This window comes from Lygodium microphyllum, chromosome 14, assembly GCF_053477565.2.
Source record: "Lygodium microphyllum isolate KBCC chromosome 14, Lygodium_microphyllum_v1.1.10, whole genome shotgun sequence".
NCBI classification, from domain to species: domain Eukaryota; kingdom Viridiplantae; phylum Streptophyta; class Polypodiopsida; order Schizaeales; family Lygodiaceae; genus Lygodium; species Lygodium microphyllum.
The window spans coordinates 14,299,665-14,314,801 of record NC_141148.1 but is presented as its reverse complement, the minus strand read 5'-3'; the positions used below and the strand labels follow the sequence as shown (position 1 = coordinate 14,314,801).

The following is a 15,137-nucleotide window of genomic DNA, read 5'->3' as shown; positions in this document are numbered from 1 at the left end:
TCTTGCAAGCTCATGGAGTGGAGTTGTTCTTGTTGCGTGCCTTTATCCCTCATTCCCAACTTCATTGCTCTCATGCTAAGAGCTAGGGATGCTACTAGAATTCAGATTTGATTTGTCAATCAATTTCATCAATTAACTTTAGTTGACAATATTTAAGTTAATTTTCATTTTTGTGCACCAACAATACAAGCACATATAATAAGCCTAAGGGGGTGGACATTGTTCTCACCTCACAGCTGTAGAGCCAAATATAGGCTTACCCTTGCCTTGGAGCCAGCAGCAAATGGGCCAAGCCCATATCATGTGAGATGGTGTTCCATACTAGCAACTGACACCAATACAGCGCATGGATAGGGCTTATGATTCAATGCTTTGGGCGCCCATCTTGTTAGTTATTTATCCTCCTTTGTGTGCGAATAGAATTTAGTGTGGTTGTATAGGTGTAAACACCCTCTACATCATCCAGCCTTTAGTAAAAGGGTCAAAGGTTTGGGTGCATACCTAGGCTTACATATTGAGGCCCTAGTTCTTGTATCCTTCATGTGTGAGCACACTTTAGTGTGTGTTAATATGTTTGAATAGGTGTTAACACCTTCTACACCAACCAACACTTAATTAAGGGTTAAAGGTTTGGGTGCATACCTAGGCCTATATGTTGGGTCCCTAAGCTCTGTACTTTTGTCTCACTCAATTTATTATTCAGCATTAGCTTTTTGTGCTTGCAAGAGTGTCCCAACAAAACAACACCCCACCCCCAAACCAAAAAAAAAAAGGGGCTTCCATCCGCCATAGCTGCTGGTCCTCTCAGTTCTCGAGCTCCAATAAAAAAAAAGGGGGCTTCCATCCGCCATAGCTGCTGGTCCTCTCAGTTCTCGAGCTCCAATACTGAACACATCCTAGATGTCCAAGGATGTAACACTTCTGTTTGTGGCTCGCTCACACACACACACACACACACAGAGTCTCCACCTCTACTCAATTTGCGGTAGATCATTTTTGGTTCTTCCAAGTTGTAAACTGTTAGAAACTACTTTGTTGTATAATAACAACTCCTTTAAATACATCTCTCCCAAGTGGAGGTTACTTAAATGTTCTTTGGGGCTTTCTGCTGTTAAAATTAAACTTTTTTTTCCCTGTTTTTTGAGTGGGAGGTTTATAAATAAGCTTGAATTTGGCTAATGTTCTTTGTCAACACACACACACATGTGCGCGCGTGCAAACACACAGCTCTGCGTTCTCAGCCATAGTGTGAGAGCAGTTAATGAATGCCAGACAGCACGATCTTCTCTGTCTAGCTTGCTTTAATACTTTTTATGCTGTGTTTGCATTACCTGTAGGTTTGAGTGCTCCTCCAAGTACTGGTCTCTGTTGTCCTTTTAACACTTCCTTATTTGTTGGCAGGTTTGGTCCTTATTTCTGTCAGCCTGTTATTGCTGGATTGGATGAAGATGGAAAACCATTCATATGTGCTATGGATTCTCTTGGTGCCAAGTAAGGTCCTCTGAGCAGATGATTACCCTGGTTTCACCCATATGGAAATGGAGCATGCTTGTTTCCTGTCTGCAAATGGTTTGGCTGCTTCAATAATAGGTTTATGCAATCTCATGTTCTTGTACACTAGCTGTATGGAGTGCCACTGTTTACGGATCTTACAGTTCTACAGTCAGTCAGTTTTTGGCACAAGTTAAAAACTTGATGTTTTTGTTCAAAAGATATCATATGTTATAGGAAATGAAGAACTTCTGAATGGAAACAATGAGTCAGTCAGTTTTTGGCACAAGTTAAAAACTTGATGTTTTTGTTCAAAAGATATCATATGTTATAGGAAATGAAGAACTTCTGAATGGAAACAATGAGTACCCCATGGGCATAAGCTACAGTATTTTTCTTTTTTGAGACAAGATACACACCTGAATGCCTACAGGGGAGGTGGGTGCCTCCCCTTCAAATGTGAATATCCATCAAGCATAAGCTACAGTATTTACTGCTGGATCACATTTATATGGTATATGCAAGAAAATTAATTGGCCTTGTCTGTTTGTATTCTTGTGGCATTGCCATGCAAGGCTTTTGTCTGATCTTTTGGAAAGTAGAACTTGCTTTGCAACTTGTTTGTCTTTAGATGGAGTAAAATCTGTGTATATAGTCTATTAAGCTGGAAAAACTTGTGAATGACAGGCAGAAAGGACTTGATTTGGAGGTTTACTGGCATGATGCTTTTCCTTTAGTGTCAGCATTTGCATCAGGCTTTCCACTATTGTTAAGAGCATGAATGTTGTCCTTAATTCTAAGATACATTTTTCCATTTATCACCAAAACAGGAGGCCCAGTTAACAAATACATGCGCCATAACTAGTTACTTTTTGTTCTTTGCATTTATTAGGCAGTGCCCTTTACCCTTCTTTCTCTCTAGTTTGTCTTCTGAAAAAAACATTTTAGTAGGAAAAGTAGCTTGGTTACTGAATTGGTACCCAGTGCACAACACACTCATATTCACCATTGTGTCCTGTTCTTTATTCTTTGCAAATAAGGATGGGCTTACATCACTTATGTTTTGCCAGGGAATTGGCGAAGGATTTCGTAGTTGGTGGTACTGCTGGAGAATCTTTGTATGGTGCCTGTGAATCCATGTACAAGACTGATATGGTAGGGTTCTGCTGCCTTGTTGGTTATGTACTGATTGAATGTATCTCTAGTTTATATAGTGTTAGTGGAGTGAGACATGTGATATATATATAACACAGAGGCAGTTAGATCTTATTCAGCACGTTAATCTTCTCCCTAAGGAGGATTTAGTTCCTTGGCATATGGCAATCTCTTTTGCTTCTTTGCCGTGACTTTGTATCTTTTCTATGATCTGACTTTTATACTCATTCTGTGACTTGATATAATATTACTACCTCATTACGAAAACACACACAGAGAGAGAGAGAGAGAGAGGATCTCTTTCAGAATCTAGAAAATGCTACGGCATCAGAAGTTATTGGCTCTCAAAAGATTTCCTACAAGAAAACTTTTGCCTGCCTTAGGGTTGTAGGGGGTGTTCATGTTGAGAAACCCTTCACCCTTCACCCGCTGTTTGCGTTTTTGCGTTTTTGCGTTTTGTGTTTAGGGTTTGCAGCCCCAAAAAGGGGCGCCATCCTAGACTTACTGTGCCTATTTATAGGTCACTCTCTCATTCATTCCTCACGGTTGATTCATTCAGTCTGTCACCTCTTCTCTCCAGCCTCTCCACTACCCTCACACCCCTTTAGGAGAACATTGCGGTTCATGGTTGTAGCTGTCTTCATCATCTTCCTTGTGCTACGACACCCTTGTTACCTTGTATCACATTCACTCCATGATTCAAAACTTCATCATTCCATTCATCAGAGTTTCTTCTCTCTTCTCTTCTCTGCTCCATGTTTGCCGAGTTCACTCCGTGTTCCTCCCCGCCAACCCTATTGTCTCACTGATATGTCATCTTTTGATATGGTATCAGAGTTGGATCTGCTCACCTAGCAGCGAAGATCCTCCACTCTAGTGAAGGCAAAGACTGGTGGTGGGTTTGGCATCCACTTCTTTTCTTTTTCCGCTGTATCAAAATCTTGTTTTTGCAGATTTCAGTTGTTTTAGTTTGCTGCCCACACTCCATTTGCGGAGGATATCTTAGCCGAAGCTGTCCATTGCCGTCTCCATTAGTTGGTGCTTGATTTCCGGCCCTCTTCACGTAGTTTGGAGCTGATTCCAGCCAGTGTCTTACTGTTGGTCGCATTCTCCTTCCATTGGCAGCTTTCTTTCAGCCCTTCCACTACCCTTCCACCCCTTGAGGCGGACATTGCGGTTCGTGCTTCACACTGCCCTCACACCCCTTGAAGTGGACATTGCGGTTCGTGGTTCATGGTGGCGGATCTTTTCCTTCTTCAACAAGGCACACCGGTATCCATGGCTTTTCTACCAACAGATGTCCAGACTACTGGGTGCTCCTACTGTGGCATCATTGGACACACCACTGATGCTTGCCGACTTTGACCCTTGCTCCCCACCCCTCCGGAGTACATGCGTCTTCCACTTGGCACTCCTTGTGCTACCTCTCCTTTTTGGGCCACAGAGATCATTTTGCATCGGCTATCAGAGTACTATGCTCAAGGCAATAAGAAGCATCTGATGCGTACTAAGTCCTTTCGAGCACATGGAGGATCGATTGGCGCTACGACCTCTTGGAGATCGTTGCAATGCTAGCGGCAGTCTTCTCCCACCTATTTTCGGGTATAGTGGCTATCACGGCCCGCGGTTCTGCAGTCCACTCCATCGAGAGACAGTGATTGTTTGATATCGTCTCCTCGTCAGTCTGCTCCTTTGAGAGATAGTGGCTGCTCGACTCCTTCCTCTTCTTCGGCTACCCAGTCTGCTCCACTGAGAGACAGCAACTGTTGCCCATCTCTTGCTCATTTTGAGCCCCACCCTCTCCACCCTCGACTACTCAGGTTCGAGAGGCTACTTCTGGGAGCTTTTTAGCATCCTAGATACCTTCTTCGGCACAATCGGCAACACTTTCTTCGTCATCAGACATTTCAGAGTCCGTGATCCATGAGTTTTTGGATTCCCTATCTACTTCAGAGGGGGATTTAGAGGGATGTTATTTCTTTGCCCTCAGAGGGGGGATCTACTTCTTCTTCGACTTCAGCGGGGGCCTCTTCACCTTCAACTTCAGAGGGGAAATCTACTCCGCATGAACTTCACCCATTCCTACTTTCTTGGGGTGGTTGTCTTCGACCAATCATCTCTTCTAGTGATATTAAGGATCTTCAGGTGCCACCTAGATCGAGACCTCAGAGGTTCAGCCGCGACTTGGTGATGAGGCCTTCGTATTCCTTCCAGCATGGATGCACGGAGCTAGTGGCTTCTCTCCGGAGATTGAGTTTTGGGTTCTTTAGTTCACTCTGTCTATTGTTCTTTACTACAGGTTTCCTTTCCGGGGGAAATCTTGATCTTCGGGATCCTCTATATATTCTTTTTTCTCTTTATTTTGCCTTCGTCACTTGGTTAGCATGGAGCCATCTCCCAAGATCGAGTATGGGCATATCCTTATGGTTCTCGGCACCACATAAAGTCCAACATTTCTCCTATGCATTGCATGATTTCATCATCTATGTACTAGGGCACTTGGGCAAGTGAACAATTTTCCCTCAAGGGATATTGTCCAAGTGGCACCTGTCGCATGTAGCATTGCATCTCCATTTCACTCTTTTCTTGTTTTCCTTTTTGGGCCTAAGAGGGGGTGTTGAGAAACCCTTCACCTACAATTTGCGTTTTTGCGTTTTTGCGTTTTTGCGTTTAGGGTTTGTAGCCCCAAAAGGGGCGCCATCTTAGACTTACTGTGCCTATTTATAGGCCACTCTCTCATTCATTCCTCACAACTGATTCATTTAGTCTGTCACCTCTTCTCTCCAGCCTCTCCACTACCCTCACACCTCTTCAGGAGAACATTGCCGTTCGTGGTTCGTAACTGTCTTCATTATCTTCCTTGTGCTATGGCAGCCTTGTTCCCTTGTATCACATTCACTTCATGATTCAAAACTTCATCATTCTATTCATTAGAATTTCTTCTCTGTTTTTTTCTCTTCTCCATGTTTGCTGAGCTCACTCCGTGTTCCTCCCTGCCAACCCTATTGTCTTGTTGGTATGTCATCTTTTGACAGTTCACACCCGAACACGATAAGTGCTCGTAATGTGTGACATAAGCACATACGAAATAAGACTAAGTTTGGGGAAAAAAACCTCTCGTACCGAGAGTAAAAAGTGCCCCAGTGTCCTGATTACCGACACTCCTTTGTGAGCATAGGTGTGAGTGGAAACCCAACAAAACCCCCTGGAGTGAAGAGTGATCAAAAGTACAAGGATCATCCGCCACTAAAGGAGATCAAATTTAAAGCATTGTGAAATGCTTTCAAATTTATTACGAGAAAGAGCTTTGGTGAAGATGTCTGCTACATTACTGGTGGTAGGACAATAGACAAGGCTGATATCACCTGCATGTAGCCTCTCTCTGACAAAGTGATAATGTATCTCGATGTGTTTCGTGCGTGCATGAAACACTCGTTTCTGTGCCACTGCAATGGCATCTAACTGTCAGTGAACAAAGGAGTAGGCTCGGTAATAGATACATCCAGATCTGCTAGCAAGCGTCTAATCCATACGCATTCAATTGTGGTAGTAAAAGCTGCCTTGTATTCAGCTTCACATGATGATGTGGTAACAGTGGATTGTTTCTTGCTAAGCCAAGATATACAAGACGAGCCAAGAAAGAAACAATTGCCACTAGTGGAGTGACGTGAATCATAATCACCAGCCCAATCAGAATCACTGTAAGCATGTAACTGTAGTGGTCCCCCCTTGGCATAAAGCAATCCAAGAGATCTAGTACCCTGTAAGTAACGAAGACACGCTTAACAACTTGCCAATGTGACATGCGTGGCTGATGCATATATTTGCTCAGGGTTGAAATTGCAAACTGTATGTCCGGCCTAGTGTTGCATAGGTAAATAAGACATCCAACTGCTGGAGCATATGTGTGTATATCAAACAAATCATTGTCATCATTTAATGGCAGCTTTAGTCTAGGTTTCATTGGTGTAGAGATTGGCTTGCAATCTTATAAGCCAAACTTCTCAAGAAGTTTACCGATGTATCTTGACTATGATAGACCAATACCTCTAGCATCATGTATGAACTGAATGTCTAAGTAATAATGCAAAGACCCCAAGTCTGACATCTCAAAAGTTTGTTGCAAATTTTGTTTGAATGCTGAAATCCGATCAGCATGTGTCCCTGTAAGCAAAAGATCATCAACATATAGACAAATGATCAACATGGATCCCCCCTCTTTAATACGTAAAGGGTAGACTCAGATGAGCTGTTTATAAAGGGGGGATCCCCCCCCCCCCCCTTTTAATACGTAAAAGGTAGACTCAAATGAGCTGTTTATAAACCCTTGGCTGGTCAAAAAGACATCTATCTTTGCATACCAAGCTCTAGGAGCTTGTTTCAAACTATATAAAGCCTTTTTCAGCTTGCAAACCAAGTGTTTGGATCCCTCAATTGCAAAACCAATGGGTTGTTGTACATATACTTCCTCATGAAGTTCCCCATGTCAAAATGCAGTCTTAATATCCAAGTGATGCATAGTCCATCCATAATGGGCAGCCAAAGCAACCATAGACCTGATGGTCATCATTCGGGAGGTAGGAGCAAATGTCTCCTCATAGTCAATGCCTTTTTTTTGTGCATAGCCTTTAGCTACAAGCCTTGCCTTATATTTGCCTTTAGCTACAAGCCTTGCCTTATATTTGTCAATGGATCCATCTGCATTCCGTTTTAGTTTGTAGACCCATTTTGTTCCAATGGCTTTCTTCCCAAAGGACAAATACACCAAATCCCATGTTTGATTCTTAGTGATAGAATCCAATTCAGCTGCATTGCTGCCATCCAATGCACACTTTGATGTGCATCCTCAAAACATTCAAGCTCCTCATCATCAACTGTGCTTGTTGCCATAACAAACTCCATGGTATGTGCAGTATCATGCATACGAGCTTGCCTTCTAGTACAGCCAGCCATGGGTGCATCCAGATGACTATCTTTCATAGTCTGTAAATACCATCTAGGCATTTGTCTTGCCTCTTGACTGTGCATAAGCTCTTGTTGAATTTCAGTTTCAGCACTTTGCTGAATATTCTGATCAGTCAATGGCCGTTTTTCTGCGTTTTCCAATGGAGCAGCTGGCTGAACATTGAGTTCACTTGCTGAAACTTCAGTTGAGTCGCCAAATGTAATGGGCATCAGCCCTTCAAATATATCACGGGCAGCTTGATATGTGTCTAAACTAGCAAGGGATAATTCTGATTTTTCATCAAAGAGTACATCCCTACTGACAAACACCTTTTTAGAAACAGGATCATAGAGTTTGTAGCCTTTGCTCTCACTACTATATCCCACAAAAATGCATTTGACAGCCTTGTATGTAACTTTTTTTTGAGTACCTGGGGAATGTGTGCATATGCAAGACACCTAAAGGTACAAAAGTGTCCAATAGAAGGTTTCTGTTGTTTCGAGCCTCAAAAGGTGTAATTTTCTTTAATGCTTTAGTGGGCAAGTGTTTAAAACATGGCAAATAAACATTACGGCTTCCATCCAAAAACTGTATGACAAGCTCTTTGCTTTCAGCATACATCTGGCCATCTCCACGAGTGACCGATTCTTCCTCTCTGCAACCCCATTTTGGTGTGGAGAATAAACAGTAGTGAACTGATGAACAATGTCCTTTTGCTTCAAAAAAGAATTGAGCATAGAGGACATATATTTCCCCCCTTGGTCCGAACGGAGAGTCTTAATTTTACAACCAGATTGGTTCTAAACAAGCACAACAAAAGCCAAGAATGCATCAACCACTTCTGGCTTTCTCATCAAAGAGTAGACCCAATAGAATCGAGTAAAATTATCAATAAATGTCGCAAAATAGTAACATCCTCCTATTGACTTTGTTTGCATAGGTCCACTTACATCTGAATGCACTAACTGTAATATGGCTATGGCTCTAAAAGCAACATCACGGGGAAACGAAAAGTGATGTATTTTTCTCGAAATACATCCTTCACACAAGTGCTCAGGAGGTCTCTCTAGAAGAGGTAATCCATCTAGCATCTGTATATGTTGTAAGAGCATCAAGCTACCAAAGTTCACATGCCCCATATGAGCATGCTATAACTCTGCTTGTATCATAGCAGAAATAAGAGTGGATGCCAAGTACGATGACTGGTCAACCGAAAGAGCATCCAACTCATATAACCCATGACATAAAGTGCCAGTCAAGACCAAAGTCATGTGTTCTTTGTCTCTCACCATGCATTTGTCATCATCAAATGTGACCTGCAATCCACAACGTGTCAAAGAAGAAATAGAGAGCAGATTCTTCTTTATACCATGCACAAACAAAGCATCTTGTAGGCGGACCTGTAGGCGGAGTGAAACTAGCCTTCCTTCTGTGGATGGGTGGTAAGTCCGTGACTACAATTTAATTACAACACACCCGATTGGCCTCAAAATTGGCCCCCCCTTTTGGTATTTCTTTAGTTTTATTGAAGAAAAAACTAATTTACAATGGGATTCTCCCGACCTCTTTCACAATTCTAACTCCCCTTGCTGTCCAAAGTGATCAGCAAGTCTTCAATCTAATTTGCCCCTTGATTCTGGCACTTAATTGGCCTTCATCCACTTCATAGACGATGGAAATGTCCCAAATTCAATGGTTGGCTTGTCCTCTACCTAAATTTAGCTGAAATTCACCTTCAGTCCTGAAAAATCCAAGTCTTGGAGATTTCAATTTTTGGCACGTTTCTCGAGGCTATTGCTTAACCCTAATTTTTGTTGTAAATTAGGGTTTACAACAAAGAAATTTTCAATTTCTTAGCCTCCAAGGGTCCAAATGCTGAGATATTCAGAGCAAGGTTGTAAAATGGTTGGGAGATGAGAGAGAAAGTTGTAGAGAGAGAAAATTTCGAGTTTTGTCACGAAGAATGACTGAAAATTAGTTAAATGCAACTGTCGCCTTGCCACAGCAGCTTGTAGATGTAAAGAATTGAAGAAAATCAGTTGTTTATTGCTGTTGCCCTGTCTCAACAACCTGTAGATGTTGTCACCTGCTGTTGATTGGTCTTCTTTTGCCCTTGGCTGCCTCAGAAGGTCCTCCAATGGTTGCAAATCAGACCAGTAGCATCTCCTCCCTCTCTCTTGCAGGCTGGAATAGCTAAACATACATCTCTCCAGTCTCTAAAGACGTTTTTCATTCTTACATGGGCATTTTTGACAAGTGGCAGCCTTCCCAAATGGGTTTTCTAGCATTATCCATAAATAAATATTATTTTTCAGCCTTTAATTATTAAAAATTAATCTAATAATTATTTCAATGCCTATAAAAATAATTAGACTAACCAATAATTAAATTGGCTAGGCAACTTCCATTCCTGAGTGTCTCTGCGACATCTTTAATCTTCAGATTGGCGTTAGGCACCATGAAACGCCACTTCTCTAGTGTCACCAACTAACACTTATTGCTAAATGAAGAACCTAGGCCAATAGCTGGCACTAGATACCACCAAGTACCTATACAGTATAAACTTTTGTCTTTGACATCTCGTGATTTTCTCGAATCTCGAGCTTATAAATTTACTCTAACTCTAGTTACAGCTCACATGTGCAACGTTTACTTAATCATGTGATTAAAAATTAATCCACATGTTAAGTGAGATTTCAAAAATACGTAATCTCATGACACGGAGAATAGAGCCATCAATGGCTGTGAGCACAATGTCCCCAATACCTCTAACAGGGATAATGCATTGTTGGCACACTGTAGAGACTTGCCAACTAGAGTTGCACCAACAGAAGCAAATAAATCTCTGAGAGATGTGATGTGCCTAAAAGCACCGGTGTCAAAAAACCAAGTGTTGCATCCTCAGTAGAGCTAAATGCTTGATTAACCCAAGAAGTGTCATAACTGCATGTGTAAAAGTAATAATCCCTGTTTGCAATAAAGGACGCGGACTCAATAGCAGTGGAAGGAGCATCAAAAACAGACATTCCTGACTCCTCCTTCTCCTTGGCGATGCGTTTTCTACACTCAGTGATGTAGTGGCCTAGCTTCTTGCAATAATGGCATTTGCTCTTTTTGGCTTGCATGCCGCTTTGTTTTTTACTTCCCTGTGAGGTGCTTGAAGTCCTAGAGCTTTGCGGAGCATTCTTTACTTGGTTGCCTTTGCCCTTCTCTCTATCCATAAAAGCCTGGTCAGAGGCTATGACATCCACACCACTATTTTTTCTTGTTTGCTCCTCCTTTAGAAGAAAATTGACTAACTGAAGAAAGTAAATAGGTTGTGGGGCTATCCTCATTGTGAGGTTTAGGGCAGTGTGGAAAGCCAAGTACGAAGGAGGTAATGAGTTTAATGTAGTAGATATTAGTTGTGCATCTGAATAGTACTCATCAACATTCATAAGTTGCTCATGTAAGTCTTGAATTTTGTTTAAGTGATCTTGCATAGAATCGCCCTCATCCATCTTCAATGTCTCTAGCTTTTTTTTTAAGAAAGAGATGCGAGTCTCATTCTTACCAGCAAACATCTGCTCCAAAGTTAGCCAAGCTTTTCGTGAAGAAGCTGCAGAACGAATGTGAGGGATGATGGATTGCTGAACTACCAATGCAATCAGCGATAAAGCCTGTGCATCCCGTGTATCCCATGCTTTTTGAGCTGCTGATCTTTGGGGAAGTGGCTGAAGTGGAGCAGGCTGAAAAGGCTAAGGTGCCTGCTGTCCATGTCTTCTTGGAGAAGGAGTAGTTGGAGCCACAACTTCGGGCCTAACTTCTTCTCCATTGACATAATCCAAAGATTTTTCGCCACAAGCACATTCTTCATCATGGAGGACCAAAGCGAGTAGTTGTTACTATCCAATCTGTCCTCCTTGGATACATAGGTAAATATATCACCTCCTTGATTTGCCATGATATTCAATGTCAAAAGAAGCAAAAGAGCAATGTCCAAGCTGGACCAACTGGAAATCTCAAAATTTCTAGAAATTACAGCAAATAGCTTGCTGCAATTGGTACACTGAGGTACACTCTGTCAAAATTGTTTGTAATGCACGCAGTCCAAGGTGCATTTAGTGTTCAGCAACACTGTATGAGCAAAAACCCCAAAATTTCTTGCCCTAAAATTGTCCAAAACAGTCTATCACTGACAGAGATTACAATACATGTGCCCATGTCTTCAAAAAACTCAAAAGCACCAAAATTTCTGATAAATTTACCCAAAAATTTGCATCAACCGTGTCCCAGATATGTTCTAGACCACTGTATCTGTTGGGCAAAAGGCCCCTCTTCTAGATATGAATCTGGAGTAAAAATGTAAATAAAAAAAAAAAACCTTTGAAATGTTGAGCTGGAGGCAGTCAATGCAGAGATAGGCGCCAATGGCTTTGTGTGCAATTGGCGTGGTTGGGCACCACTGAGGAGTGGCGGGGGCAGTTCATAGGTTTAGGCGGTGTTGGGCTGGCAGACGGGAGTAGGAGACGGGCTGAAGACACAGGGACCAGGCAGACGGGAGCAGGTGATGGCAGGGTGAAGACGCAGGGACCAGGTGGCGCTGCATCAGCAAGGCTGCCTTGTTTGCCATGATCCTTATCACAAGCCCCACTTCAATGACATGTTGCCCCTCCTCCATCCAGCCAACGCCGCCTCCCCCCCCTGTTGATCCACAAACAAAACAACCCAAAAAGGCTTATGGAGTGCCCTCTTTGCCTATCATTTGCATCTTAGACTTTTGCAACAGCCCATTGGAGGCTCATGTGAGTGTAGGGATGTGTGTGTGTCTTTTGCTTGGTGCATGTGTGCATGCGCATGTATGGTGTGTCATTGTATCATTGTGCATGGTATCTTTGTAGGCATCTGGTCCTTACTTTGGTAGTACTCCAATGATGATGTGCCTTGCTATAAGGGTGCTCCACTCACTCTAGCAAATCCTTGAATCAATTGTGATGGAAGGGGTGGCCTAATATTTTTTCTATAGGGTCTATATGTGTCTACTCGAAACTCAATTTTCTGAAGGAATCGATTAGGCATGGAGATCGAGGCAGACAGTCACTATGCGCAGTGAGAGAGACAGGGAGAGTGCGAGAGAGCAGAGTATAGAATGAATACGTTTTTAGGTACAATGACTAGTGTATCACTTTAGGTTTTAGATAGATATATGTATGAAAGTACAATGTGCTAAGGGTGTGTTTACACCCATGCACATATAAAAGGCACGATGGCCCTTTATTCTCAACAAACTCCCACCTAAAGGCAATGTGCCTTTAAGAGGAGAAAAGAATCAACTAAGTCTAAGTATGTACAAAGCTGAAATAAATATATCTATCCAACTCCCATCATTTGTCGGCAATGAGCAAACTGCTCTGTTGGAAGACCCTTCGTGAGAAGGTCTGCAGGATTATCATTTTTATGCACTTTGTCAAGCTCAATGCTCTTGTTGTCAAGTACATCTCTAATGAAGTGATACTTCACCTGTATGTGCTGTCTTTGCATGAAAGACAGGATTCCGTGCCAGCATGATAGCACTCTGACTATCACAATGGAGAACAAGTAACTCTGTGATGCCAAGTTCTCCCATTAGACGTGAAAGTCATAAAGCCTCCTTGCATGCCTTAGTGGCAGCTACATACTCTGCCTTTGTAGTAGACAATGCAACACACTTTTGTAGCCTGGAGATCCAAGAGACCGCTCCTCCTGTGAAAGTAAACATATACTCAGAAGTGGGCTTCTTGCAGTCCCCATGGCCAGCATAGTCTGCATCCGTAAAGCCAACAACAGATGCTTTCTGCTTTCTAAAGCAGATGCACAACTCCTTTGTGCCTTTGAGGTATCTCATAATATCTTTCACTATATCCCAATGCTTCTTGCCAGGGGTTGCCATGTATCTGCTAACTACTCCCATTGCAAAAGCAATGTCAGGACGTGTAGCAACCACAGTATACATCAAACTGCCAACAGCTGAAGCATATGGTATCTTGGTCATTTCAACCTTCTCATCATCAGATGTAGGGCTGTCCTCTGCACTGAGTTTCACATATGGAGGCAATGGAACCCCAATTGTTTCCCCCTCCTCTATATTGAAACGCTGCAAAACTTTGGAGATATACTCCTGCTCAGATAGATAGAGTAAACCTTTAGATCTATCTCTGAGTATTTGCATGCCAAGAATGTGATTTGCATCACCCAAATCCTTCGTGTCAAAGCTGCCATGGAGACTTTGCTTCAATTAATCTAAGGCATGAGTATCCGTGCCAGCAATCAGCATGCCATCAACATACAAAACCAAGATAATCAGGTTGCCATTTGCTGCCTTCTTGGTGTACAAGCAGTGATCCACTTGACTTCTATGAAAGCCTAGGGACTGCATGAATGTATCAAACTTATGATCCCATTCTCTTGGTAATTGTTTCAGCTCATACAAACTCCTTTTTGAGTTTACATACCATTTGTTTTTTCCCTTGTTCAACAAACCCTTCAGGCTGTTGCATATATATGTCTTCATGCAGATTACCATGTAAAAACGCAGTCTTTACATCCATCTGAATGAGCTCCATATCCTCAACTACAACCAAGCCCAAAATGGTTCTCAATGTAGTCATCTTGACTACAGGAGAGAAAATCTCATCAAAGTCAATTCCATGCTCCTGCTTGTACCCCTTTGCAACCAATCTTGCTTTGTACTTTGGTGAGGAACCAGAAGTGACTTTCATTTTGTAAACCCATTTGCATGGAAGGGTTTTCTGCGCTTTAGGCAACTGCACAAAGTCGCAAGTGCCATTTTTTTCAAGAGATTCCATCTTTGACAGCATGGCTTTATACAATTTCTTGCTGTCCTGTCTGCATTGCTTCCTTGAAGCAAGACGGTTTACCACAGTCTGTCAACATGACATACTCAGCTACATTAATTGCACGAGGAACAAATTTGGCAGGTTGTCTAGTAGCCCTAGACGATCTCCTAACCCAATGGTCATTGTTTGCTGGCTGTTCCTGCAAATTTCCATTTTCAGCATGCTGTCTTGGCATTTCAGCTTGCAAATCAGCATTTACAGCTTGTTGTCTTGGTTGTTCCTGCACATGTAATGGCTCATTTTCATGGGCAATAGCTGGTTGATCATTTCCAGCATCATTTCCTGCATTTACAGGTTCATTTACAACAAGTATTTTCTGTTGTACAGCGGGCACATTTTGCTGTCCAAAAGGTATTTCTTCCCGGAATACAACCCTATGGACCTTCTCAGTCTTTTTGGGTTGTTTGTGCATGCGATCTTCCCAGAAGATAACGTCATTGCTGCGTTCTATTTTTCTTTCCTCGGGATCCCACGATTTATATCCCATTTCACCCTCGTCACCATATCCTAGGAAAATGCATTTACAGGACTTTGGCTCAAGTTTGCTGCGTTTTTCTTTACGAATGTGTACAAAAGCCTCACAGTCAAACATTTTTAAATGAGCATATGAAGGTGGCTTTCCTGACGATGCTTCTTGGGGAACCCCCCCCCCCCCCCCCCCCCAAAGACCT

General features: G+C 42.4%; 1 protein-coding gene across 1 annotated transcript in view; it reads left to right on the top strand.

Annotated features, from left to right (window-relative positions):
- LOC148025340 (proteasome subunit beta type-3) overlaps positions 1 to 15,137 on the top strand; it is a 35,708-nt gene that overhangs the window by 6,084 nt on the left and 14,487 nt on the right. Inside the window, exons 4-5 of the mRNA XM_087692377.1 lie at positions 1,402 to 1,491; positions 2,562 to 2,646. Of these exons, the coding sequence (XP_087548503.1) occupies positions 1,402 to 1,491; positions 2,562 to 2,646 (175 nt within the window). The remainder of the gene's footprint in view (positions 1 to 1,401; positions 1,492 to 2,561; positions 2,647 to 15,137) is intronic.